The sequence below is a fragment of the Chinchilla lanigera genome, unplaced genomic scaffold (genome assembly GCF_000276665.1).
Source record: "Chinchilla lanigera isolate Chin_1 unplaced genomic scaffold, ChiLan1.0 scaffold00066, whole genome shotgun sequence".
Classification (NCBI taxonomy): domain Eukaryota; kingdom Metazoa; phylum Chordata; class Mammalia; order Rodentia; family Chinchillidae; genus Chinchilla; species Chinchilla lanigera.
Genome location: NW_004955467.1, coordinates 13,087,283 through 13,113,406, shown reverse-complemented (window position 1 = coordinate 13,113,406; position 26,124 = coordinate 13,087,283). Strand labels below are relative to the sequence as shown.

Below are 26,124 nucleotides of genomic sequence, written 5' to 3'. Positions count from 1 at the left end.
GGCAAGTTGTTTCTTCTGCCATAGAACAGCATCAGCACCCGGAGTGCTGGCAAAAGTACAAAACCCATCCAAGACATATGCTTTCTTAAAAGGGGTCAGAGCATATAGAATAGGAGGTCTGTAGGACTAGATAGGGAAAAATTCACGAATCTTTTACTATTGTTACAGCTTGTATCTAGATGTCCCCCCAAAGCCTCAAGAGCTCATAGGTGGGGTTTTCCGGAGCTGGCTGCATCTAGGGTGTGTGATAACAGAATTAAGGATGTGTGGTACTAAATTAGCCCACTGATTGCTTTAGCATAGTTCTGAGTGTGGATAATCAAAAGCTCCTCCTGGGTGTGGGTGGGACTACCCAAAAGGCTTGTAGCCTGGATGGAATAAAAGGGAAAGGGAAGCTTATTGCTTTGCTGCCTCCTGCCTGCTGTCATAAACTACTTCTCCTCTGTGAGCCCCCTCTGCCATGCCAACCTCCCTCCTCAGAGCCAGCTGACTATGGACTGAAACCTCTACAAATGAATAACTGTATTTTATTCAATCACAAATGTAGGTAACAAACCTTCATACCTATAATCTGGATATGAATCGAAATTAATTTTCCCATCATGTCAGAGCTATTGCAAATATCACTGAATACATTTTAACTCATACTATTTTGAAAGTAGGGTAGTTATCAGACTTCCATTAATAAAGAAGCAAATAGGGCTGGAAGTGCATCCTAATATGCACAAGGCCTGGGGTTCAAGAATGTATATAAAAAAAAAATCTGCTATAAGGTTTTATCATGTTCTCCAGAAAGGTCTTAATTTATCAATCTCTTTATTATAGACAGAGAAAAAGAAAGGTCATAAATTAAGACCTGTGAAAGTAATGGTCTTCATGAATTAAGACCTCTCTGAAGAACATGATAAATTTTGTAGCAGAGTGTCTTTTTTTTTTAAACTCATCAAATAGAGAAATGCATTTCTGAGTGAGAAAATATTGTAAAGATACCAACTTTTCCCAATTTAACCCATACACTTAAACCACAAACAGTTTCTTGTGGAACTCTGGAAAACTGACACTAAAATATGTCTGAAAGAATACAACCAATTTTTAAAAATATAAGAATGAAAATTTGGCCTATCAGACATCAAAATTTACTGCAAAAGAATATTTGCATATTTAAGGCACAATTGTAAAGAAAACCATTTACTTTAATATCAAATGTTTTCCAAGTTTCCTTTTTTGACAATATACAGATACTTTTAGGACAACCTAGGATTAAAAAACAATATTCTATAATTTATTCAACACTGCTTTCGATCATCCTAAGGAAAAAGTAACCAGGACAACACCAAGCTTCTAGAAGTTTAAGGATCCTAATGGATGAAGATGCAGATCCTAATTTTCTTCTGTGAACAAATCGTCTGCTTTCAGCTGGGCCCTCCTCATGCTCTCCAAGTTGCGCTGTTGATATTTTCTTTTAAAAAAGCCACACTGAAACAAAGGGAGGGGAAGCCCAATTAAAGAGTCAGAAGAGCCATCTGTTTTAAAAAAACCATCATTCTGATTGTTGCATAAATAGCCTGTAGACTCCTCTGTTTCTCATATTTCTCCTCCCTTCCCCGCCCCTCCTGAGTCTTTCCCTGAAAGTCAATCCTTCCAGATCCCTCTTCAGTGATGTCTTTTAGGTGGTTATTCCTCAATCAGAACTAACTTCCCAGCTTCCTCTGAACTCCCAGAGGACTTGAACATTTTTAACCTAATTCTGCAAAATAGTATAGTTCAGACTAAAGTGGGAATAATCTTATTTATGTAGGAATACTCAGCACTGCCTACACACTGAGCATAGAAAGAGATCGAGGACACCCTCCTGTATCAAGAAGCTCAGAATCTAGTGGGAAGGGGAGTGATTATAATATAGCCACTGCCACTCGGAAAGGTTTCCAGAAAGGAACTCACAGGACAAGTACATAAACCAACCCAGAGGATCCAGGAGCCTCTACATTGAGGTGAAAAAGTGGAGAGAGGCACTCTTGGCAAAAGGAAGTAGTCTGTGCATATGCAGAAAGGCTGAACCTACTTAGGCAACCATTCAATTTGTCTGAAGAGTAAAACTTAGGGATGGAGAGGAGAAGGGTAGAGACCAGCAAGTCGAGGACCTTTTGAGAGAGGGGAAGACAAGAAAAGGATTTAAAAAAGGAAACACCATCAATCTGTTTGAAGAAGATCTCTGTACTAACACACTTCAGTTGGATTTTTGGATTTTTGTTTTTTCAGATAGAGAACTAAGTTAGTCATTTACCTAAGTGGGGTGTACAGTTGAAGCAAGAGGGAGAAGAGGCCACAAGGCCAGGGCAAACACTCTAAGTTGGGGGTTGGCTGTTCTGAGCCCAGTCCTCTCTTGCCCTTACAAACATAATGAGTAGGGCCGGCGATATAGCTCAGCAGCACAAGCACCTGCCTGGCAAGTACAAGGTCCTGACTTCGATTCCTGGTACCAAAAAAAAAACCAAACAAACACAATGAGTAGAACTGACCTTGAACAGGATGATTATAATCACAATCAGAACCAGAAGGCCACCCACACTGCTTCCAATGATGAGAGGCAAAGAATGGTATACTTCATCTTTCAGGAAAATGACTGTGATCTAGACAAGACAAAAAGATCATCCAATCAATCACATAAAGCAAAGGACGAAAAATTTCCACATGTTATTTTAAAGAGCAAAATATGAAGACTTGGCAACATCCCATGTATTGATCAAGACCAATGACCGTAAAGCTAAAAGCTCAGCATCCCCTGATATAGCATTTTAGATAATCTAAAATCATCCAATGACCAAAATCCTTTATAAGAAATCATTCTGGCCTCTTATCTAGAAGAGCTAGGTCTGTCAAGAGTGTGACCTTGTATCAAAGATGCTCCCACAATCGGAAAGAAGATCCTACGACACTAGAGACAGAAAATCAAGAGTCTACGTCCAGCTATGCACCTACACTTCCCTGAGCCTTACACTCATTATCTTAAAAGTGATGATTTACTTTACCAAAGTCTTTTCTCGCTCTGTTCTAACAGCTTTTTTAGATCTTGCACAAAACACTAGTCTTTGGTAATATATATTCACCACAAGAAATATATAACAAAGGTACCGAGATACAAAAATGAAATAAAAATTATGTGTAGTACTTGTGGAGTTCTTCTATTAAAAGTCATCCTCAAATTTTGTTTCCAAAGATTTTCTCAATTTCATGAGACTGATCTCCTCTCACTGCCAGGGCTCAACTAGAAAGCTCAGCAGAGTGCTTTTCCGTTGAAACTTGGCTCTCCCAGGTTGTGGCCAGAGCATGTTGTCATGCCTTAGGTAGGGTCAAAGGGCCATCAAGACTGCTCTGCCTGGAGGATCACCAGGAGTTCAAAGCTAGCCTGGACTACTTGGTGAGTTCAAGGCCAGCCTGGACCCTGTTTTTTTCTTTTTTTTTTTTTTAATTAAAATAAAGTTTATTGAAAAGCAACTGTACTTCCACTTCATGGTGGCAAACAAAAAAGAAACACATGATTTACAAGAGCATTAAACTATGAATTAGTGATAAATCTCACCACAAAATTGACAAGACCTATACACAGAAAACTAGAAAACATTGCAGAGAAACTGCAGATTTCAAGAAACATTTTAAGGTGAAACACTTGAAGATAACAATTTTCCAAAATTTGACCTAGTAATCTAATTCTAACTCCAGTTCTTTTAAATTGACAGGCTTTTCTAAAATTGATATGAAAATCCAAAAGACTTGAAATCATTAAAAAATTTTTGAAGAGGAAAAAGTTTGTATGGCTAACATGACATTATTTCCAGAATATACAAAACATACACACACAAAGAGAAACACAAAAAAAACCCAAATTAAAACATACATACATATACACACACACACACACAAAGCTAAACAAACTACTCTGTCTGCCCAAGGCACTGAGTTCTTTTCATGCATATGTTTAAGTACCAAGATTAAGATGCTTTGGAGAAATTTCTCTATAGGCTGCAGAGATACACAATTCACCCTTGAGGCCTCTTTTTTCTCTGGTACCAGGAATCGAACTCAGGACCTTGTGCTTATCAGGCAGGCGCTGTACCACGGAACTATATTCCCAGCCCAAGGCCTCTTTTAATTATGTTATAAATGCTGGTTGATCCTCCAGACCCTATCTAACTCACAGGTAACTGATCTCAAGAGCGAGGACGTTTTTTTTGTTTTTTGTTTTGGTTTTTTTCCAGTACTGGGAATCGAACTCACGACCTCGTGCTTGCCAGGCAGGCACTGTGCCACTGAGCTAAATCCCCAGCCCCAAGAGTGAGTTCTTGAGAATGGGGAGGCATCAAAGCATCAGCGTGGAAAGAATACTAGAAGAGAGCTGGCTTTCTCTTCTACAGAAAAGCGACAAGCGGCAGGAGGAAGACAAGACTGATGAAAGGAGGTCCCAAGGTGGCAGTGAAATAGGCCACATGAGTAGAGGCATTGAATCTTTTCTTCAATGCCTTCTCCCTTTTTCCTCTTCAAAATGCACAGGTTCCCAAAAGTGAGCCAAAGTTTCCCTGGCAAACAAACAGATGTTATACTGCTTGTGGCAAACAGTAATGGGGACCCCGACTAGCTACGTCCTCCTTTGGTCTAAGCTAATTCTCTCTGGTCTAAGATTATCATGACACAACAGTTCTCCTTTGCTAGTGATTGAAACAGGACTCTTACTAATAAGATATAAAGGGATGTCTCCTGGGAGCTTTTAGGAATAGTTTCCTCTCTAAATACCAAATGCACACGAAGAAAATCCTTTTTTTTTTTGGTCTTTTTGAGTCTCACTAATGCAGTTCAGGCTGACCTTCAGCTCACTTTGTAGCACAGGCTGGTCTCGAATTCGCAACGATTCTCCTGCCTCAGCCTCCCGAGTGCTGAGATTACAGGGTTGCACCACCATGCCCACCAAGAAAATCCTTTTGCTGACCTCTTGTTTCCCATTGTCTCTTTTCATGTGAAAATACAAATTAAGCATTCCTACTTCAGAAATCCAAATCCAACATGCTCTGAATTAGATTTCAGATTTTCAGATTAGGGATGTTCAACTGGCAAGTCTACAAACATTCCAAAATCCCAAATTGTGAAATCTAAAACAGATCTGGTTCCAAGCATTTTGAATAAGGGTAACTCAACCTGTGTAGCATTTGAGAGACAGTAACTCTGTGCTGCCCATGAGGGAAGCCATCACCCAAAACATAAGGATCAAAAGAGGCAGACCACAACAAAAATAAATAAATAAAATTTCTTTTTAAATTTAAAAAACAAAACATGGTAGTATATGTCTATAATTCCAGCATGCAGGAGGCTGAGGCAGGAGGACTGCCATGAGTTTGAGGCCAGCCTGGGCTACACAGTGACTTCCAGACCAGCCTGAACCACATAGTGAGATCTTGTCTCAAAAAAAGAAAAGAGGCAAGAGTCTGCTTCCCTCCCTCTATAAACATCACATGCTCTCATGGCACAATGAATGGATGTCGTCTTTATTTGAGACTGACATGAACTTGGATATACAGATATTTACACTCATAGATTAGGTTTTGTTTTTGTTGTTGTTTGTTTTGGGGTGTTTCTGTTTTTGTGTTTTGAGACAGGGTCTTGCTACATATTCCAGGCTGGTCATGAGCTCACTATGTTGCCCAGGCTGGCGTGGAACTTATGCTCACACTCCTATCTCAGCCTTTCCAGTGCTTGGACTGTAGGTATGCACCATTACACTCAGCTCAGATTAGTTTCCAGTCACATGTTTATTAGCAGGAACTATTGAATATTTTGCCTAGGATATTAAATTCAAAGGAATTTTGAGGCATCTATATAGAAATAAAAGTATTACGTGAGAAATATAAAAACAGCTTTTTAAAAAAAATCTAAGCAGTGCAATAATGAGATACTTCTATTTCTCTCGTGTCATTTTCTGTATTAGAAATATTTCAGAATAAAAGAAAATGTTATTTTGACATGTATAGAGAATTGCTCCTTTCTCTTCTTCCTCCAAGGAGAAAAACTGAGGATTTAACATTTAGCAATCCAGGCTCACCCCCTGACATTTCCTCTAGTGAAGAATAATCCCTAACTCAGGTGCTCACAGATCATCTCTGAAACTAGCAGCATAAACAGGCAAGTGTCAACAAGAATGAAAATTCAGGGTAATACACACACGAGCATTTAGCCTGTAGACCAAAGATGTCAGTTTGACTTTGGTCTTACTTCAGCAAAACAGATTTTAAGAGTTCTAGTACTTAGTCTAAGTCTTACAAAAAAATTATGCATTCTTTAGTATTATAACTATTTAATAGTGTAAGAAAACAATGATATTACATACTAGGAAGATGTTTAACGGGTACAAAAATAATTTCTCACTTAGGAAATATTTCCAATATGAATTTTCTACAGGTTTTTCTTTTTGTTTTTTTTTTGTTTGTTTGTTTTTTTTTCCAGTACCGGGAATCGAACTCACGACTGTGCTTGCCAGACAGGTGCTGTGCCACTGAGCTAAATCCCTAGGCCCTTCTACATGTTTTTCAAATCAAAGCATACAGTGCTCTTGATTCCAGCCTCATTATTCCAAGTTAACTTAGCCTTTTATTCAACTGCCTTATTTCACAGGTGAAAAATTGAGGCAGAAGCTGAAGCACTCAAGGTTGCAAAGGCAGTTAGTGGCAGAGCCAGGGTCAGAAATTATTGAGAACAGGAAGATGGCAATAGCAGGGGGTTTGTGGAGGGGCTCAAAGGCTAAGCACAAACCAGACAACAGTCAGGGGTTACCTTGGTTCTGTGGTTCTCTGCATTCAGTCCCTCATATAGATCTTTGTTGAAAGATATTTCACCAAGGACCTGTAGCTCAGTTATTTCTCTTAGTAACTGTAAGATGGGGGGGAGGGGAACAAAACATATTTTAGACATGGGCTCACCACTTCTGGACAGCCTTCACTGTCTGTCCCTTTAAATATGTTCCTTCTCTCATTTTCCTTAGCCTCATTAATGGCTTCAGCACCCACAGCTACCTTAACAGAGAAACCTGTCAGTATTCCTCAGCTTTTCCCTTACCCTCTACCTCATGCCACAAACTCAACCCAAAGTCAGTTGTTGACAATACTTTAAAAAACATTTCCTTTCGCCCATGCTCCTTTTTTCTCTACCCCACTGCTATTTCCTCAGACCTCAATGATCTCATCCAAATGACTGCAAGATGTGAAATGCGATCACTAGTTCCCACTTTATAGTAAGTGATCAGGAAAGGCTTCTCTAAGAAAATAGCATTTGAGCTACACAGAAGAAACTATCCATATTAAAATTTAAGGGAAGAACAATGTTATGAAAAGAAACAGCAATTACAAAGGCCCTGTGTCCAGCAATAGAACAGAATAGATGGGCCATAAGAAAGGGACAGGAGAGAAAGAAGAGTACTAAGAGACAAAGTAGAAGAATCAAGCAGAGACCAAATGATGTAGAGCTTTGCAGTCCATATAAAAAAGTATGGATTTTAGTCTAAGTATGTTCAAACTCACTGTTTATTTTTTTAAGCATGGAAGTAGCACAATCTAATGTTTGCTTTTGGAAGATGCATAGCTGTTATGTGAATAATTATTTGTAGAAGGTATGAGAAAAGCAGACGCAAGGAAAGTAGGTCCAAGGGTGGAAGGGGCAATACCTCTAACAAGAGCAGGTGGCTTGAATTACAACAGTAGCAGTAGAGATGGAGAGAAGTGAATGGATTTAGGATATATTCCGAGGTAGAACAGCAGGACCGTCGCTGGAATAAATATGGAATGTAGAAAAGGGGGGAGTCATAATGTTACAGGCAGCTGAGTTAGACAGAAATATTATAGGTAGTCAGACAGAGCAAGGCCGTGGAAAGAGCCAGATACCTTGCAACTGCCGGGGTGACAGACACCTCCAGTTGTGGACAAAAGATTAAACAGACGCGCCAACATACTTCCCTATGGATGGACCTCAGGGGTTGATATTCTAAATAGGTAGCAATCACCTTGAAAAGGCCAGGAAGAGTCACTAGCCCAACCCCCTACAGGAAAAGCCCCTGTTCTGTATTCATACCCGCTTGCTATGTGACTCGCTTCCCCATTTGATCCCAATTTAATCAATCTTACCTGAACAATTACACTTGTAATCTTATTGGCTGACCATAGTTTTGTCCCACCCCATGCCCACCTAGCGAGTTCCCATGTTTTCCACCTTGGACCTGCCTCACCTGGTGGATTTGCTCTATAAAAATCCCTAGAAAAGACAGGTTCCTGGACAACCCACTCGGGCTACCCTTTTGACCCTCTCTCGGACAGAAGCTTTCTTTTCCTCAATAAATATGTTCTGCTCTTAACCTCCGTTGTTCCTAGAATTCACTCTTTGATTGTAGAGAACAGGAACTCGTCCCAGATATTTTTTAGGTTGGGAGTTTTTTTTCCCTATAGCAATGGGTAATTTCTAGAATTCCTAGTACCCAATAGGAGTAAATTACCTACTCAAGGTAGCCCCAGGAACTGGCTACGGAGCAGACTGGGGCAGAAGGTGCAACAAGAGACCTGTTTTGGACGTGCTGCAGTTTAGATGCCGTTATCCTTTGTAGGGGGAGCACTTCAGCCTCAAGTACCTGCTTAGAGTGACCCACGGAGATCTCTGCGGCCACGGTGACATTTTCTTTATCCGAAGTGATGGCACAGCTCACCGAGTGCCACTCTTCCACATGCTGGAAAATCAAAGTAGCCAGCTTAATCTCCTTCCGTGTGGAAAGGCTGACATTTTTCACGTTTAGGACACAAAGTACCTCAGGGTCCCAGGGTGGAGGGTGTGAGCAGTCTGAGCAATCACCCCGGCCCCAGCAAAGCCCTCACATTGGCAAACGCGACCCACTGAGGATAAGGGCTTCGGGGGAACCTCAGAAAAGCAGCCAACTGATCTCTGTCACCCGCTTCAGGCTCTCCTCAATCCCTTCCTCAGCCTCTGGCGGAGGCCACGCTCACCTGGACCGGATCGCTCCCACATGCACGCTCCTCACTCTGGGTGCACACAGTAGAGGTCTGAAACAAGAGCCATTTCCCACAACCCACTGAGAAAACAAAACCGCCCCCGTCGGCTTCCGTACGACCCAGAGTACTGCGCATGCGCAAGACCTTAAACTGGGACTCGGCGAGCAGGCCGGCTTGTGGAAGTCTCGCGGTGTTTGAATTTGAACCGCTTGGCGGGTGCCGCCGGGACATGGCGGCCTCTCTGCGGCGACCGGAGAATCGGCTCTTCCGGACTTATGGGGCTGCTGGCGGCGGGAGACCGCAGCGGCGGCGGTCGGGCCGGACAGCCGCTCAGTGGTTCCCGCCACAGGACCGGAAGCATTTGTTCAGCAGCAGCAGCGATGCCAGCAGCGGCCGCTCCCAGTCTGTGGCTTCCGACGATCCTGACGATCCTGACGACCCTGACTTCTCCGGCAGCTCCGTCGTCCTACGGCGAAGGCGTCCTGGCGGCAGAGTCTTCAAGGACCGGCTGACGCTGACCGCGACCCCTAGACACCTGAGGCTGCGACCTCGGCCGCCGCAGAAGTGCAGCACCCCTTGCGGCCCGCTCCGACCGCCGCCTTTCCCCAGCAGCCACCCAGACCACCTCAGCCCGGACCTCGGCGTGTGCAGCCAGCCCAGGGACGGCGACGAGCTGGGCACCAGTGCGTCCCTGTTCAGCACTCCATCCTCGACCGACCTCAGACCGCCCGCGCCAGGAGACGGTAACATCTCCATCAGCTCCTCCGCCTCCCCGGATGCAGCCTGTACTGACACGAGCCGTTCCCCAGTCCCGGCAACCTCGCGGGGCCAGGCATCTCTGCCCCACTCCCAGGAAACATCAAGAGGAGGCGGGTTCCACGAGATGGTCCGCCGAGCTAGTGCCAGCCTCAGGTCAGCACTCTTTAGCCTCATGGACTCAGGAAACCTTGAGGATTCTGAGTTTGGGACAAATGGGAAGACTGAGAAGGAGTCCCGTAGTGAAAGGCAGCTGACAAGAAACAGGCTGGAGAGCTTAGATCTAAGAAGCACAGGTAAGAAGAGAACCACAGACCAGGGCTCTTTTCAAAAGCTGGGATGTCAAGGGGCCGCCCGGAAAGACTGTGCGGAGGCCAGTGGTTGCCAGGGCGTAGTTGTACCTGGGAAGAGCCACAGGCCTAAAAGAACTGGGCAAAGCCAGAAGAGGAAACACCAGGAAGTGGAAACCTCTCTCTGCCATTACCACCTGTTTAAAAGGGGCCAAAAGACGGGGAAAGATTCATTCCTCTCTCAGGACCTGACTCCCCAGAAGGCCTGTTCTTGGGTTAAAGCTAAGGCCGCCTTCAGCTTCCACAAGAAGAAAGTTGTGACTGATCTGTCAGAGGTGTGCAGCAGCTATACCATTGCCAGTTCTCTCTCTGGGTCCCTCCTATCAGAAAGTTTAAGCCCTTCTGCCGCGAACAGAACAAATAGTGCTCTGGATCCTTGGCGCTCTTCTTCTATATATTTGCTGAGCCCGTCAAGGAGTCTGCATGTTGCAGACAAAAAGGCATCTGATGCTGAAAAGGTCTATGGGGAATGCAATCAAGAAGGCCCTGTCCCCTTTAGTTACTGCCTTTCCAAGGAAAAACTGGAACATTGTGAGAAGATTGGGGAAGGGGTTTTTGGTGAAGTGTTTCAAACAATTGCTGATAACACACCTGTAGCTCTAAAAATCGTTGCTATTGAAGGAGCAGCTTTAGTGAATGGATGCCATCAGAAAACCTTCGAGGAAATCTTACCAGAGATTATCATCTCCAAAGAGTTGAGCCTCTTGTCTGGTGAGGTGTCCAACCGTACAGAAGGCTTTATTGGCCTGAACTCAGTGCATTGTGTTCAAGGTTCTTACCCTTCCTTGCTGCTCAAAGCTTGGGATCACTATAACTCAACCAAAGGGTCTGCAAATGACCGGCCTGACTTTTTTGAGGAAGACCAACTCTTCATTATATTGGAATTTGAGTTTGGTGGGGTTGACTTAGAGCAAATGAAAACAAATTTGCCCTCCATAGCTACTGCAAAGAGCATTCTACACCAGATCACAGCATCCCTTGCAGTGGCAGAGGCATCACTGCGCTTTGAGCACCGAGACTTACACTGGGGAAATGTGCTCCTAAAGAAAACCAATCTCACAAAGGTCCACTATACCCTTAATGGGGAGACAAGAACAATCCCTACCTGTGGGCTGCAAGTCAACATCATTGACTACACCCTGTCACGGTTGGAGCGGGATGGGATTGTGGTTTTCTGTGACATTTCTACAGATGAGGACCTATTTACAGGTCAAGGTGATTACCAGTTTGAGATCTACAGGCTCATGAGGAAAGAGAACAACAACTGCTGGTATGAATATCACCCTTATAATAATGTGCTCTGGCTACATTACCTCACAGACAAGATCCTAAATGACATGACCTTTAAGAAAAAATGTAACACTCCTTCTTTAAAGCAAATGAAGAAAAAAATCCAGTATTTCTATAAAACAGTGCTTGACTTCAGCTCTGCCACCGACCTGCTCTGCCAACACCGTCTATTTCGGTAAGCAAAAATGTGTCTTACTGCCCCAAAGTCATAGGGCACTTGAAGCCTCCAATATTATTTTCAGTCTCCATCCCTAGACCAGGGTGGAGGTAGAATTTCCATTCTTACATTTCCAACCAGCTTGTCAAACAGTTTTGTTTTCAATTGGAAAAAGTGTATGTTGAAATGATTAGACTTGCTGTTAACAAATGTTCTTAAAAATAAATTACATCTGTGGAGGACTTCTCTAAATCACTCTGCATTCAGATTTTGTACTTTCACTGATGTGCCATGCACAACACCAAATTGTTATATGCATTATATTGTCAAGACTTGTCTATATCCTTCTGGTACCCCCCAGTTTAGCTATTAGAGGAATCAAAGAAAAAATACGTGAATAAATTACATATGAGAACAAGTACTTACAACTTGTAAATCCTCTAATTGTCAGCAGGGTCCAGACCCAGCATTAGTTGTTATACACATCCTATTGCTTGAGGTATCAAGGCTGGCTTTGGAAACCAGAGGAAGAGAATGAAGAGTCAACTGAAAACAGATTATAGCAAAGCAGAGACCAAGAAAGAAACTAAAGGGGGAGGAAGCAAAAGTAGACTATAAGGGTATGAGAAATGTCACGCTTATCGGGCTCACTTATCATGCACATCGAAGCAGAGCAGTTTTCAAAGGGTAAATAAGTGTCTCTATGGTTACTAATAACATTTGAAATTTTGCTTATTTTTCATCAAAAAAATGATCTGAGTGGTTGATACTCCTTCTGGACATGCCTGGTAACATCTAATGTTTTCTCATGGTTAACCTTGTTTTTTTACACTACTTTTAAATCTCTTCTTGTTTTTACAGTACTGGGAATCAAGCCCAGAGCCTTGTTTTAATTTTTGGTTTGAGACAAGCTTTCACTGAGTTGCTAAATTGCCCAGGCTGGGCTTGAACTCTCATTTCTACCTCAGCCTTCCAGAGTGCTGGTATTATAGGCATGCACCACCATGTCTATCCACCAAAAGCTGTAGTTTTTATACCTTTGAGAATCCATAGTCAGTATGAAAAGAGATGTGATCGTGATAAATAATTGTCTTTTAAGTACCTGAATCTTTTTCAAGTTCTTCACTCTTACAACCTGGAGACCTTGTGATTTGATTGGTATACAAATTTGCAACTGGAATCGGGCTCCAAAGAGATTTTCTCCATGTATCTGCCAAATGAAAATCAGAACAGGAAATCAAAGCTTATGCTTCTTTGCCAAATGTAGTTTTTCATAGACTAAGCACTTACATTGAAAAGGAATTCTTTATGGTCAGAAAGCTGCTGGCTTGTGTTCATGTACATCACTGATGGTCTGCAATGGAGAGGACATGAGTTAGCCTCAAGGTCCTCTTGTTTTGAATGAACTTTAATAATTCCACTTGGGTACACAGACAAGGGCACCAGATTCTTAATAGGGATCAAAGCTGAATGTCTAAATGGAGAGTGGTTCTAGGACAGTTAGGATAAGGTGGGGTATTTGCATTGCATATAGTTGGGCTGGTTCATTTTCTAATTAGCACTCCACAGTAGCATTACTTTTCTTCCTCCTTACTTCCCAGCTCCACAGGCCTTCTCCACCTCTATAGCATCACATTAGTTCCCTTTTACAGCAAGACTAGTTGGCACTGCTTCTGTGATGACCACTAGGGGGTTTCTAGAACCCAATCCTTGTGCCCCAGTGATCAGTGTTGGAGCCTGGGTTCTAAGCAGCCTCTTCTCAAAGAAGGATATGCCCACATCTATTCTGACTGCTGCTTCCATCCACAAGAGGGATTCCCTGAAGTTGTCTTCTGTGCATGGCAGTCACACAGGTGCGGCCCCTGGGGGTACTTACTTGGAAAGAACTGCAGTGAAGGCATGCCGGAATTGAAGATTATGGATCTCTCTGGCCAAAGATCTCTCATTGGAACTGGGAATAAAATGCTTGTTCATAACTGTATATGTAATAGTTACTTCTGTATCCTGGCTTCCCAGGATCATGATGTAGAGGGGATGTTAGATTAGAAAAAAAAAGACTCAGAGATACACAATTACAGTTCAAAATAATCACTAGAAGTCCACACTTAGAGAAATTGACTTCAAAAAGATTTCTCAGACTCAACACTACTGACATTTGGGAACAGATAATTTTTTTGGTGTTAAATTGTCCTGTATATTGTCTAGCAGGTCCCTCATCTCTGTCCACTAGATGCCAGATATGACAATAAAAAATCTTCAGGAACCAGATGTAGTGGTGCTGCCTATAATCCCGGCACTTGGGAGGTTGATGCAGGAGATCAAGGCCAGCCTGATCTACATAGTAAAACCCTGTCTCAACAAAAAAATGTCTCCAGGCATTGCCTCTGGGAACAGAATTACCCCTGTTTGAGTCTATCAAAACCTGTAAACATAGAAGTTTTGCAGTTATTCCAAATTTAAGTAAGCTAGAACCAGAAATCTAGTTCAAAGTTCATTCCATACCACTGTACCATAGTTTTACTTTGTGTGAAAAAAAGAATGCTTTAAATATCTTTGATAACAAGGTATCACTGTGGGGACACAGGAGACTTCTGTGGGCTCACTGAGGTCCCCCTTCTCCCTGGGCATGGAGGGAGCCGTAGCTCCCACAGCATCTGGATGGTGCTGGTGGGTCAGGGGAGATTTCCAAGGCCATAGCCTGAGTGTGCTGCAGCTACTTACTTGCTGATGGTCACAGTGATGTCTGCTGTTCTATTTGGAAAGACACTCTCCTCCAGCTGCCAAACTACTGACATGTTTACCTGTTTTAAAGGAGGAAAGATGGTTACTTGATTCCTGTCTTTGCCACTCACAATTACAGCTGCTTAGTATTATACATATGTAAGAAACATAATTTACATTCCTCACATTTTTGTAGCACAACACATTTCCACACTATTTTATTTCATGTGCAGTTCACAATACAAATATGAAGTGAGCAGGGCAGACAGCATTATTCACCCTTCTAGTTCCCCTTCTATAGTTTAGGAAAATACCGTGGAGGTTTCTTGCAGCATAAAGAACTCGGTCTGATGCCCCTCCCCAACTTCATTCTGCTTCCTGTGGTGAGCCAACATTTTGTCTATGGCTATATACTCAAACTACCTCCCTACCAATCCTTCCTTTCAGAGCAAACTTAGCAGTTCTAAGCACTGCCATGGGTTGGCTTCAGTAAAGAGAAACATAGTGACCACAAGTGACTCGAAAGAGACTGGACTGTAGATAACAGCAGTTCCAAGGTAGCGAGAAGACCCAACCAGTCAAGGTAGACTTACAGATGACCTCTTGAGTATGGGGTAACCCATCTTGCAGTTCATGACCAGGATGGATGCAGTTGGCTTAGGGTCAGCACACTGAATGTTTGGAGAGGGAGGCTGTTAACACAGAATAAGGCACTTCAGTTTCCTCACACCGATTCAACAAACATTCACTGATTTTTTTTTCTGCGTGCCAGATACCCTGCCAGGAGCTGGGAACACAATAAATGAGACTTGGCCCCTGTCTTAAGGTGGTCAGGAGGACACAGCTGTATAAAGCTGAAGAATGTAAATACAAGGCCTCAGGGGGCTTTTTCAAGAGAGGAGTAGAGGAAGGAATTACAACCAGAAGGACCTTGTAAAATCTTCATGGGGAGGAAACATTTGAATTGGGCTTAGGAACCACGCAAATGTCACACACACATGTACGAAGACCAGCATGGGTTCAACCACTGCCACCAGCCTTTCGATCATAGTTCCTCATCTGGGCCACTGAACACAGGAAACAGTTCTCCCATGGATTGTACAACACTGATTCCATTCTAGATGCATAAGAGATCACTTCATTTTTTTCATATAGTGGATGCTATTGTAGCTCACGTAGCGTAAGACCACTGGGGACAAACCTGTGGTTGCAACAGTCAAGTTTACTGACTCATTGCAAATGAGGAAACCTATACTGCAGTGAGTTTTACCCAACAAAGGAAAAGCTAGAGTTTTTAAAGGATTCCAGGAATGGGTGGAGTTTAGGTGAGAGTGCCCAGGCTGGGCTGGGACTTGTGATCATCCTGCCTCAGGCTCCCAGAGTGCTGGAATTACAGGTGTGTGCCACATCTGGCTAATTTATACTTTCTCAATGACTTAGGACTTTTGAGCTTATTTATCTCTCAGAATCCTGGTTAAAAAAAGGCGGCATGCAGGGGAGAATTTATGAAATGGTGCCACTGAAAGTCTGTAAGGCAGAGAATGGGCCCACAGCATATAGTTGAATTGGAGAGGATTCACCTGGGCCCGGGATATAGCTCAGTGGCATAGCGCCTGCCTGGTAAGCTCAAGCTCCTGAGTCTGCTTCCCAGTCAAACAAAACAAAAAAACAAGAGAGGATTCATCTAATCACTAATCATTTACGGGACAGACCAGGAGGAGGCTGGAGGTATGGAGACCTGTAAGGAGGTTGTCATATACACACAGAAAGGAGGTGTGCAGCAAGGGAAAGATATTGAGCGGAATGTTTCCAAAGCTGCTGCCACAATTACCTTTTGTAGCCTCTTAAACTGCAGATTTCTGGGGTAATTCAAAGTCATTCTTGTCATATAGGAATCTTCCCCAGAGTTAGTTAGGCTAATGTTCATGGTCAGTTCTTTGGTGAGCCCCACCACCAATTCCTGTCTGCACAGAGTAAAGATAAAAGTGTTACCAATTTATTTAATCTAAGAACTTGAACACACTACAACAGCACATGCCTAACTACATAGATAAATTGTGTAAAGGATATATTTATTTTGGTTTCTTTGTTTGTTTTGGGGTTTTTTTTGGTGTGTGCTGGGAATCAAACTCAGAACCTTGCACTTGCCAGGCAGGTGCTTGTGCCACTGAGCTATATCCCCAGCCAGGATACATTTAGCCTAGATTTCTTCCCCTTGAAAGCAGCAAATACTTGGACTGCCACACCCATCTCATTATGGCTATGATTTACTTAGTGCTGGTCATGTGCCAAGGCTGTGCTTCAGACCCTCAGTTAATCCCCATGGAACCCTATCGAATGGAACAGTTACCTTCTATGTTGTAAAAGAGGAAAAGGAGTCAAGAGAGGCCAATTTGCCTGAAATCTAGCATCCTCCAAAGAGAACTGGGAGAGTTGAATCCAAATCTTCTACCACCCAATCACTGTGGCCCTAGGCAAGGTCCTTCACGACACACATTTATCCATTCCACAGATATGTATAGGACATCGTATATGTGTCAGGTGCTCCACACAGACTGGAGAGCTGTATACACGAGCCATACACAGTTCCACTTCTCAAGAAACCCCCCTTACCTTTGAGGCAGGGTCTCGATATGTAATTTGGGCTGGCCTTGAACTCACATGTAGCCCAAGCTAGCCTCCAGCTCTTGGCAATCCACCTGCCTCAGCCTTCCCAATACTGAGATTACAGGTGTGCAACACCATACCCAGCAAAGCCCTCTTTCATGGTTTCAGCTTTCCCTTCATCGTTGATTTTAGCAAAAATCATTCAGGCCTAATCATTTCTAACTAAAACCCTGTAGTTCAAGTCCACTCAGCAGATTGCCCACATATTATGCAGAAGTACTTCTGAGATCTATGGGGTAATATATTAACAATACAAAGAAAACTTTCAATCTGAAATGTACAAAGTAGAAAGGTGCAGATGCAGGAAGTGATGCGGCTTGTGTTTTGGTATTATTGCTTTGTTCTGGTTTTCATTTTATCATACCTGAGATAGACTGGAGGAAAAGATAAGGGGCAGATACACATGCCAGAGATACATTAGTAGAGATGGAGGACGGGTGGGTGAGGAGAGTCAGAGGTGGTAAGGCAATCAAGAGACAGGAGGGGAGGGGAAGGGAAAAGAGGACAGGGGAGGGGAGGAGACTGAGTTAGTTTTGAGTTTCCTGTTCAGAGGAGTTACTCACTGAGGCAACAATGACACGGGGAAGACCCCAGGATGCAGGAAGATGAGTTCAGTCTGGGACGTGAGAAGAGGTGCCTCTAGGACAGTAAGGCAGAGGTGTGCCCTGTCTGTTGCTATATACTGCTTTAGTGCCTGAGAGAGATCTGACCATCATCAGAATATTTACCACAGTTTCTTAACCTGAGGCCCAGGGACAGCTTCAGAGGCCCCAGAATGCCAACATTTATGTATGTGCATATTGTCTAGGGAGAGGGGTCTGTAGTTTTCATTTATTTTTTAGGTGATCCCTGTCTGCCGAAAGGTCAAAAATCATCCAGACAGTTGGACCCCAGGATAGGGCTCAGTGATGATTTTGAAATAGAAACGCTCACGTGCTATGTACAGTAGGGGGCACTGCAGGGCAAGCTGTGCGTGCTGCATCTATTTTGCAAGGAACTGGCTGGGAGGCTGGTTCTTGGCTGTAATTAATTCCCTGTGGAAACAGCTGTGCCCGCTTGTTAAGCTGGATTCCAAAGCCCTCAAAGGCCTTGAATTGGGTCCTTAGTGATAGGCAGCACTAAGCCATCCACATCTGAAATGCAAGTCCTACAAATATCTGGCAGGGCTGACCAGGACTCAGGGGACAGACTCTTCCCCATAGATGGCAACTCCAGCCAAACAGCCATCAGTATCATGATACACACGTGGCACTGGTAGCCAGGAAGGGCATTTTAAGACCACCAAATGTGAAAACCAAACTCCCGATCTCAGTTCAGTTCTTGGCAACGCCATCATTCTGGAATTTGCCTTGTGGGAATACGCGTCGCTGGTCCAGAATTTACAGCGATGGAAATGGTCCGTGCTGTCCAGTACCACTGGTCATACCAGGGTCATACAAGAGCATTTGGAATGTGGCAGATGCCTCTGAGGAACTAATATTTTTAGTTGTGGTTAAGCTTCATGACTTCAAATTTAAATAACCAATAGGATGGCCTGTTGGCTAGCTGCTGGTACTGTGATCCCTCTTCACTCCCCACCTCTGCCCCATCCACATGGGCTTTCACTTCACAATGTAACACCTTCTTTGCTATCACCCAGTCCCAAGTCACCGTCATCTCTCACATGCATTATTTCATAGTAATTCCTATCTCCTGGCTTCTGCCTCTGCTCCTATAATCTGTTCTCCACACGTCAGCAGGAGCTAATGTTAACTCCCTGTTCACAATGAAAGCCTTTCTGAGGGCCAATGAAGCCCCATTTACCCACCCCCCCATGGTACTGTCTCGTCCCACTACCCATTCTAGTCACCCAACTGCAACCACACTGGGTCCGGGCCCTGCCTCCTGCCCGCCAGGCATGCTCCCACCCCAGGCTTTTGTAGTTGCTCTTTCCTCAGACACCCATAAGGCTGGCTACCTCCCCCCTCATATTTGTGCCAAATGCCAGCCTCCCTGACCACCTTATTTAAAAATTCGACCCCCCCCAACACCTGCATCTTCCCTGCCTCACACATCCCACACTCTACATAGAGTTTACTTAGCTATTATCTTCTCCCACTAAAAGCCCCAAAAGGGCAGGAATTTTTGTTTATGTTCTCCTCGAGGTTTTCCCAGCACCTCCAGTGCTCAGCACAGAGATGCGTAATGAACTATTAGGAATTCCTCTAAGAGGCAAACCGGGAAAGAGGTTGCCTCTAATGAAAGTAGCCCCAGGAGTGAGGATCAGCGGGTTATGAACATAACATCATCCAGGACACTGAGATCTGGGTTTAAATTCACCAACTGACCCTATACAAAGGCCTCAGCTGCTGTGTTTGTTTCCTGATCTATAAAATGGAAACACAAATCTGTCTTTCCTCCCTCATATGGTGGCTGAGATAAGCATAAAGCCTTTCGAGGACCATGACGGGAAAGGTGAAAATGAGTGATGGATCCCGACAGGAGGTTTGCCCAGGTAAATTCTTCAGGAGGAAATTAACTGCAGAAACGGTGGCATCCCCCGACTCACTGAGATATGGTGGTGGCCAGCTGTAAGTCAGCGATGCAAAACAGCTTATTCTTGCAGACCTTCTCGTAGGGTAGCTGGAACCAGACAAGGAGGGGCGGGGTCAGCCGAGGAGTCCTGACTTTCCTGTACCCTTGCCTCATGACCTTCTGTGTAGGACACTTCCCTGCTTACTCCAGAAGCTCTTAGATGGATGTGAAGGCCGGCAGGCTGAGACTGAGCACACACAGCCAAAAGACCCATGGCTGTGGTATTCCTGGTTAGGAATGCACAGCACGGGCACATGTAGAGCCAGCTTTCTGACAAAGGTAAAAAATAGGGTGCCCTTTATGGAATGGTGGGTGTGCCCATCACATTCACATCATGGGAATTAACCAGCAGCGCACTATTCCAAACACTTGTGGAGGAAAAGCCTTTGTGAAGGAAACCTTAGCCTTTTCAAGTACGGGTGGGGACAGCTGGGGCAGGAGCCAGGGCCGCCTGGCCAAATATCAACAGGTCCCGTCCTCAGACGTCCTCTGCCCCCAGGCTGGTGTTCTCTGTAAATTACTGTTTTCCTTGCAATCTTGAATACACATAAACAAATTCAGAACATCACACCTGGTTCAATAGGCCTCTTTGAGTTTTAAAAGTCCCAGTTTGAGTTGCAAAATCAAATTTTCTAAAATAAGCGGGTCTGTTTTTTTTAATGAAGGAAACGCAGCCATCTCCTTAGTTTAAGAGTTGCCGCCTGTGTCTCCCCCAGCAGCCAGTGATCACCAAGGCAGCCTCTACAGGGCTATTCTCATAGCCTGGGCTTGGAACAAGAACCCCGGGCTTGGAACAAGAAAGGAGACTTTCTACCCCCTGGAGAAGGAAGTCACAGTTTGCAGAAGTCAGAGCATGGAGCTCCGTCTAACTGGGTCAACAGTTTTGTGCAGGGTTTTTGTTTTTTATTTTTTTTATGTAGCCAAGTGGTTTGTTTTCTTTCATCCAATCCCAGTGAAAGAGAACAGGGTGAAGCCAGCCATTTGAATTCCCAGGGAGACCTCATTCTCTGATAACATCTCTGTGCCCACATAGGAAAACTTCTCACATCCTTTTTATAGGCAGAATAAAAATGTTTACATCTCTTTCCCATACTACCATAGTAATAACTGATTAAGGTCAGACTCATAAATGACTATTAAGCAGGATATGTACATGATCTCAAAACATCTCACTATAAAATATTTATATCAGTATTAATCTCCCGATTTGGATCATTGTACAATGCTATGTAAGAAAATGTCCTGTTCTTAGGAAACATACACTGAAGTATTGAGGGTAAAGAGGCATAATAGCTATCGTTTATTCTCAAATGAAAATTGTCCGAACTCTTCATGCATGCGCGTGTGTGTGTGTGTGCGTGTGTACGTATGTGTGTGTGTGAACGTATGTGTGTGTGTGAGACAGAGTCTTGCTGTGTTGGCCAGGCTAAGCTCAAGTGATCTTCCTGACTCAGCCTCTTGAGTAACTGGAAGTACAGGTGCACCAGTGATCTGGATAGTCACTGTGCCTTTTTAACAAGTTAAATATTTCAAAGTCAAGTTTTTAAACAAAGAATATACATATTGAGTGGTAATCTACTTATCACCAAAACTCTATGACATTAGTTCTCCCAGTCTTTTCCCAGACTATCCAGATCACTGGTGCACCTGTACTTCCAGGTACTCAAGAGGCTGAGTCAGAAAGATCACTTGAGCTTAGCCTGGCCAACATAGCAAGACTCTGTCTCACACACACGCATACGTACGCATGCACGCACACACGCACGCACACACGCATGCACGAAGAGTTCGGACAATTTTCATTTGAGAATAAACTATAGCTATTATGCCTCTTTACCCTCAATATTTCAGTCTATGTTTCCTAAGAACAGGACATTTTCTTACATAACATTGTACAATGATCCAAATCAGGAGATTAATACTGATATAAATATTTTCTAATTTGTTGAAGGTTTGAGGGGGCCCAGACATGCAGCCTGCAGACCCTGACCAATGCCTGAGTAGGTAGGTGCAGCAAAGGGCTCTCTCTCTTCAGTCCATGATAACTCCAGTTCAGCCCCTGCAAGGGAACCCCGCCATCCTGTCCTCATGTACCCTTACCAAGTGAGGGCCCTGGTATGTAATGTATTCACTCACATGCTTCCTTAAATGCATAGTGAGCCATCATGGAACAAGCTTCGGGGAATGGCTGGAGATCTGCTGCCTCCCAGTGAGGTCCTGAATGAATGAACACCACCTCAGGGAATCCCCTCCCCCATTTGTACAATGACAAGCCTGACTCCGCCTGAAGACCCTCCCTGCCTACTCTAGCCTTCTTTGAAGTCAGAGGAGTAGGTGCTTTTTGTGGGTTGGCCCCCAGGAGGATGGGTCCTAGCTAGAGACAAAGTCACCTGGAAGACGGCAGAGGGCTCCTCGTAGATGTCCAGGATGGGGCAGGGGTGCCGCTCCCTTCCCTCAGGAGCCTGGAGCTGGTAACTGACCTTGACAGTGATGTTGGAGAAGCAGTCCTCCTCACAGAGCTACAGGGCCACCCAGGGAGGTGGGTTCAGCATTGAGTACGGAGAAGAAGGTGACAAGGAGAGTACTTTTAACTTTGATGCAGTCATTAAGAAATAAACAATCAAAGTAGTGACTGGAAGTCCTAAGCATTTTCCTAATGAGCCAAGCTGAAGGGCACCTTTCTTCAAGAAAGCAGCCAAGAGCTTGGGAAACATTGCCGTTGGTCTGCCATAGCCTCACGTCTTACAACCCCTTATGGTTCTCACCCCGGTCACGAAGGGATTCTGGCCACCACTGGTAAGAACTGGCTCAGGCTTTATTTGGAAGGCAGTAGGAGTGACCGGAGGGAAGAGTCATGCTCACATCTGAGTTTACAAAGATCTTCCTCAAAGTGGCATGGAGGACATAGCAGAGAAGTAAAATCTGACGAGACAGCTGAGAATCCCATTTGCTGTGTTCTTTGTTTAAGTGACCCTTTCAGCCGTGGTAACAGCTCTGAACACACAATACCAAGTTAGCGTGATTCCCTGGTGGGACATGTAATTATGCTTTTACTTAAGGAGAGCCACAGATGTGCTGGAAACTCTTAAGCCAATTAACAATCACCTTGGAAGCAGACATAGAGTCAGGAGTGTAATTCATGAGCTTTTCTATGGGAATAAATGATTTTTATTTGTCCAAAGTTCCAGTTCATTTTAGGCTTTGAATCCCAACAAATAACATTTTTTTCTATGTCTCTGGCTTGCCAGGAGAAAACCATCCTAAATGATAACTTCTGTCTTTCTATTTCTACCTTTTTTATTTATTTATTTTTTTTAGATAGGGTCTCACTATGCAGTTCAGGCTGGCCTTGAGCTCACTTTGTAGGTCAGGCTGGTCTCAAACTCACAACGATCTTCTTGCCTCAGCCTCCCAAGTGCTGGGATTACAAGCATGTGCTACCACGCCTGGCTCTATTTCTACATTTTAATTGTCCTTTTTTTAATGTTGACTTGCAGAAAGGCCTTCAAGCCACTGGTATGAAGTGAGATAAGATAGCATAATAAATATTTCTGATTTATTACCAAGACAAATGTCACTGATTAAAGCAATCCCCATTCTGCCCAGCTTCTAGGAAGCTCAGAGACAGTGTTCAATTTTGGTAACCCAGGTGTCTTTCATTTGTGTTGTTTGTTTTGTTTTTTGAGACAGGGTCTCACTATGCAGTTCAGGATGGCCTTGAACTCTTACTATGTAGTCTAGGCTGGCCTTGAACATTCAGTGATCCTCCTGCCTAAGCCTCCCAAGTGCTGGGATTACAGACCTGTACCACTATGCCCAGCCTTCACTGTATTTTTGATGTAACTATCTGCATCTCCCATGCCATTAGGGTTCTTGATTTGTTACAATTATTTTAATAGCCTCATGTGTGTGTATGGGTATGTAGCCTATATTGTAAGGCCTGCTAATCATTTCTCAGCATTACGGACCCCTCTGGACTCTTGTATAAATTCCTGCACCCACCTCTCCCTCCGGGGAGACAAGCTGGAGGTTATTGCAAAGACGGGGCCCCCTATTCCACTTCTGATGATGGCTCAGACAGTCCCTGGCGTTCACACACTGCAGCCTTTTCCTCGACTTCTCCACATCCACACCCACTGTGAAGTTGAGTGACGTCTCTCTGAGACCTGGGGGTGAAAATCCGACCTTCCTGCTGAGGCTGGGATGGCAAGGCCCAGAGAGAGGCCCCAGCCTGCTGAGGCTCCTGGGGAGCCCCTCCCGAATAATGTCCCCACTGGGACACTTCCCTGGGGCACTTCCGTGAGAGTTCTTCATTTCAAAGATGTTCTTCTCACTGTCCTTGCACTGGCAAGGTTACGTCAGCAACCTGGCCCTGAGCCCAGCACATTCCCCAGGCTGAGTCTACCTTCCTTCAGGAAGGAGGGATTGGACAGGATGTCGGGACGGAGGGAGAAACAGGAGACAGGAAGAGAAACACCTCAGAGATCACATAGGTCAGCTCCTTTATTGCGCAGGACAGAAACCAGGGGCCAGAGAGGGAAAAACACCTGCCCAGTGTCACAAAGCCCTCCACAGGCTCTCTGTAGCTGGAATTGATATGTCACTTTCTGCCCTCAGGTTTGATAATGATGCCCTGGGGACTGCTCTCTGGCCTGCAGTAAGCAGCAAGCCCACCAGCCCACCTAGGGATTGTTACTGAGTGCTTCAGCACTGGGGCAGTAACCCCAATGAGAGAGATTGTTCTGCAGGAGAACTCCTGGGTTGGCAGGAGATACTGAGGCTGGGAGAGCCAAGCCCGCCCTCTCTTTCTGGAAACAGTCTCCAGGAAAGGTCAGGTAAGGGGTGGGGAGGCCAGGCCTCCAGCAGTTTATCCAGTCCCACCTGGGCCAAGAGACATACAAAGAAGGGAAGAAAAAAAAAGGAGGGGAAAAAATGTAATTCAGAAAGAGGACCAGTTCTTCTACAACCCTAAGGAAGGACTCCAAACCCTACTCCCCAACCGAGTGAAATGTGACATCAGACCCCCCTTTCCTGGTGTAGTTCACATTTAATGGAACTTAATATCAAAAAAGCAGAGTAATCTCAGGCACTGGGATCCCATCCCAGCCTTCTTTCCCCGCCCCCTACAGAAGCCAGGAAGCAGTGACCACAACGCCAGAGAGGCCGCTTGGCTGCCTGTTACCTGATTCAGCTGCCGCCATTGTGGAACTCATTTCAAAACACAAATGTCCATCCACCCTGCCTTTGAAACCAATGGGCAGTGCACTGGGGGTGAAGGTCATGGACACCTTCAGGCGAACCACAGGCCCTGAGCTAAACAAAGCAGCAAAGAGGACTGTAAGATCATGACTTCTGATCAGAGCTTGGCTGCTTCATTCACACATTCAGTGAGTGTCTATGGAACATCTCCAACCTGCAGGGGGTACTCTATGTCCTCAGGAGATGGTGGGGACAGAGACAAGTCCCTGCTTTAGTGGAAAAGCAGACTACAAGCAAATACACAAGAAGGAATAAGGCAATACTATGTCCTAATACTGCTATGATAAAAATAAAGCAGGACAGTGTTGTAGAAATTGGGGGCTACTTAGGTTGGATGGCCAGGGACAGCCTTGCTGATGAGGAGGTGCTGAAGCTGAAGTCTATTAACAGGAATGAGCAGATTATGTGAAGATCAGGGGAAGAGCATTCTAGGCAGAAAGCACAGCCCTGCAAAGGGCCCATGCAGGAATGAGCTTAATTTGCCGTGAAACAAAAAGATCAATGTGGCAGGAGCATAATTAGGGAGACAGAGCGTAGTAACAGGATGAGGGGATTGGAAGGCAGCCGGGGCCAGGGCCCAGAGAGCACGGTGAAGAATTGGGATTTTACTCTTTCTTGGTGGGAGCCATGGAGGGTTTCAGGCAGCAGAGCAAAGGGACCACTGGCTGCTGGGTGGAGAATGGAGCTCAGAAAGAGGAAGCAGGGAGGGTGTTTCAGAGACAGAGCCAACAAGAACTTGCTGTTGGGTTGGTTGGGGAAAGAAAAGATTGAATCAAGGCTGACTCAGGTTTTTGTCCTGAATGTTCGAGTGGGAGTTGGTCCCAACTTGCCAAGACTGGAAGCCTGAAGGGGGGAGGTTTGGCGAGGAAGAAAGGGTGAGTGAGAACCAGAGCTCTATTTTGGACCTGTCCACTTTGAGGGGCCCATGAGCAGCAGACAAAATAGGTGCTGAGTGGGCAGCAAGCCCAGCACTTACTGGAGGAGCTCCAGAGGGTTATGTATAGCCATGGTCTTGACTGGCTTTAGGGGTGAAGCACAGAGGCCCTGATACTACTACTACTACTAGCCATCACTCAGCACTGTGCTAAATACTCTCTCTGCATATGTTCTCTCCTACACTCCTCATAAATCCGTGGGCACGATTATCATTCCTGTATGGGAAAGTTGGGGCCTAGCATTACATCATCTGCCCAAAGACACACTGGCAAATTAGAGCTGAGCTCAAACCCGGACAAGCAGACTCCAGAACCTGTGTCCTCAGCAGTCACACTTCCTCCCTCCCTTGGAGCCCAGTGTCCACATGGAGCCCTCAAGAGCA

The 26,124-nt window shown here is 44.6% G+C and overlaps 2 protein-coding genes across 4 annotated transcripts in view; one reads left to right on the top strand and one right to left on the bottom strand.

Moving 5' to 3' along the window:
- Positions 1 to 510: 510 nt before the first annotated feature.
- The window catches only part of Itgae (integrin, alpha E (antigen CD103, human mucosal lymphocyte antigen 1; alpha polypeptide)), a 59,977-nt gene continuing 34,363 nt past the window's right edge, over positions 511 to 26,124 (bottom strand). Inside the window, exons 17-31 of one of the 3 annotated variants that reach the window (XM_005399709.2) lie at positions 24,730 to 24,860; positions 23,550 to 23,713; positions 21,938 to 22,066; positions 19,522 to 19,595; positions 16,138 to 16,270; positions 14,900 to 14,998; positions 14,307 to 14,386; positions 13,462 to 13,536; positions 12,876 to 12,939; positions 12,688 to 12,795; positions 9,027 to 9,083; positions 8,657 to 8,752; positions 6,817 to 6,912; positions 2,520 to 2,630; positions 511 to 1,476 (exon numbers count right to left, since the gene is read on the bottom strand). In XM_005399709.2, the coding sequence (XP_005399766.1) occupies positions 1,381 to 1,476; positions 2,520 to 2,630; positions 6,817 to 6,912; positions 8,657 to 8,752; positions 9,027 to 9,083; positions 12,688 to 12,795; positions 12,876 to 12,939; positions 13,462 to 13,536; positions 14,307 to 14,386; positions 14,900 to 14,998; positions 16,138 to 16,270; positions 19,522 to 19,595; positions 21,938 to 22,066; positions 23,550 to 23,713; positions 24,730 to 24,860 (1,513 nt within the window). In that variant the 3' untranslated portion in view covers positions 511 to 1,380. Of the gene's footprint in view, positions 1,477 to 2,519; positions 2,631 to 6,816; positions 6,913 to 8,656; positions 8,753 to 9,026; positions 9,084 to 12,523; positions 12,796 to 12,875; positions 12,940 to 13,461; positions 13,537 to 14,306; positions 14,387 to 14,899; positions 14,999 to 16,137; positions 16,271 to 19,521; positions 19,596 to 21,937; positions 22,067 to 23,549; positions 23,714 to 24,729; positions 24,861 to 26,124 lie in introns of those variants that run through there. The other 2 variants (XM_013522229.1, XM_013522230.1) reach the window with 2 other exon arrangements.
- On the top strand, positions 9,070 to 13,449 carry Gsg2 (germ cell associated 2 (haspin)). Its single transcript, XM_005399708.2, has 2 exons — positions 9,070 to 11,603; positions 13,187 to 13,449. Exons 1-2 carry the CDS (start codon positions 9,166 to 9,168, stop codon positions 13,272 to 13,274), a joined length of 2,526 nt encoding a protein of 841 aa, XP_005399765.1. The 5' UTR covers positions 9,070 to 9,165; the 3' UTR covers positions 13,275 to 13,449.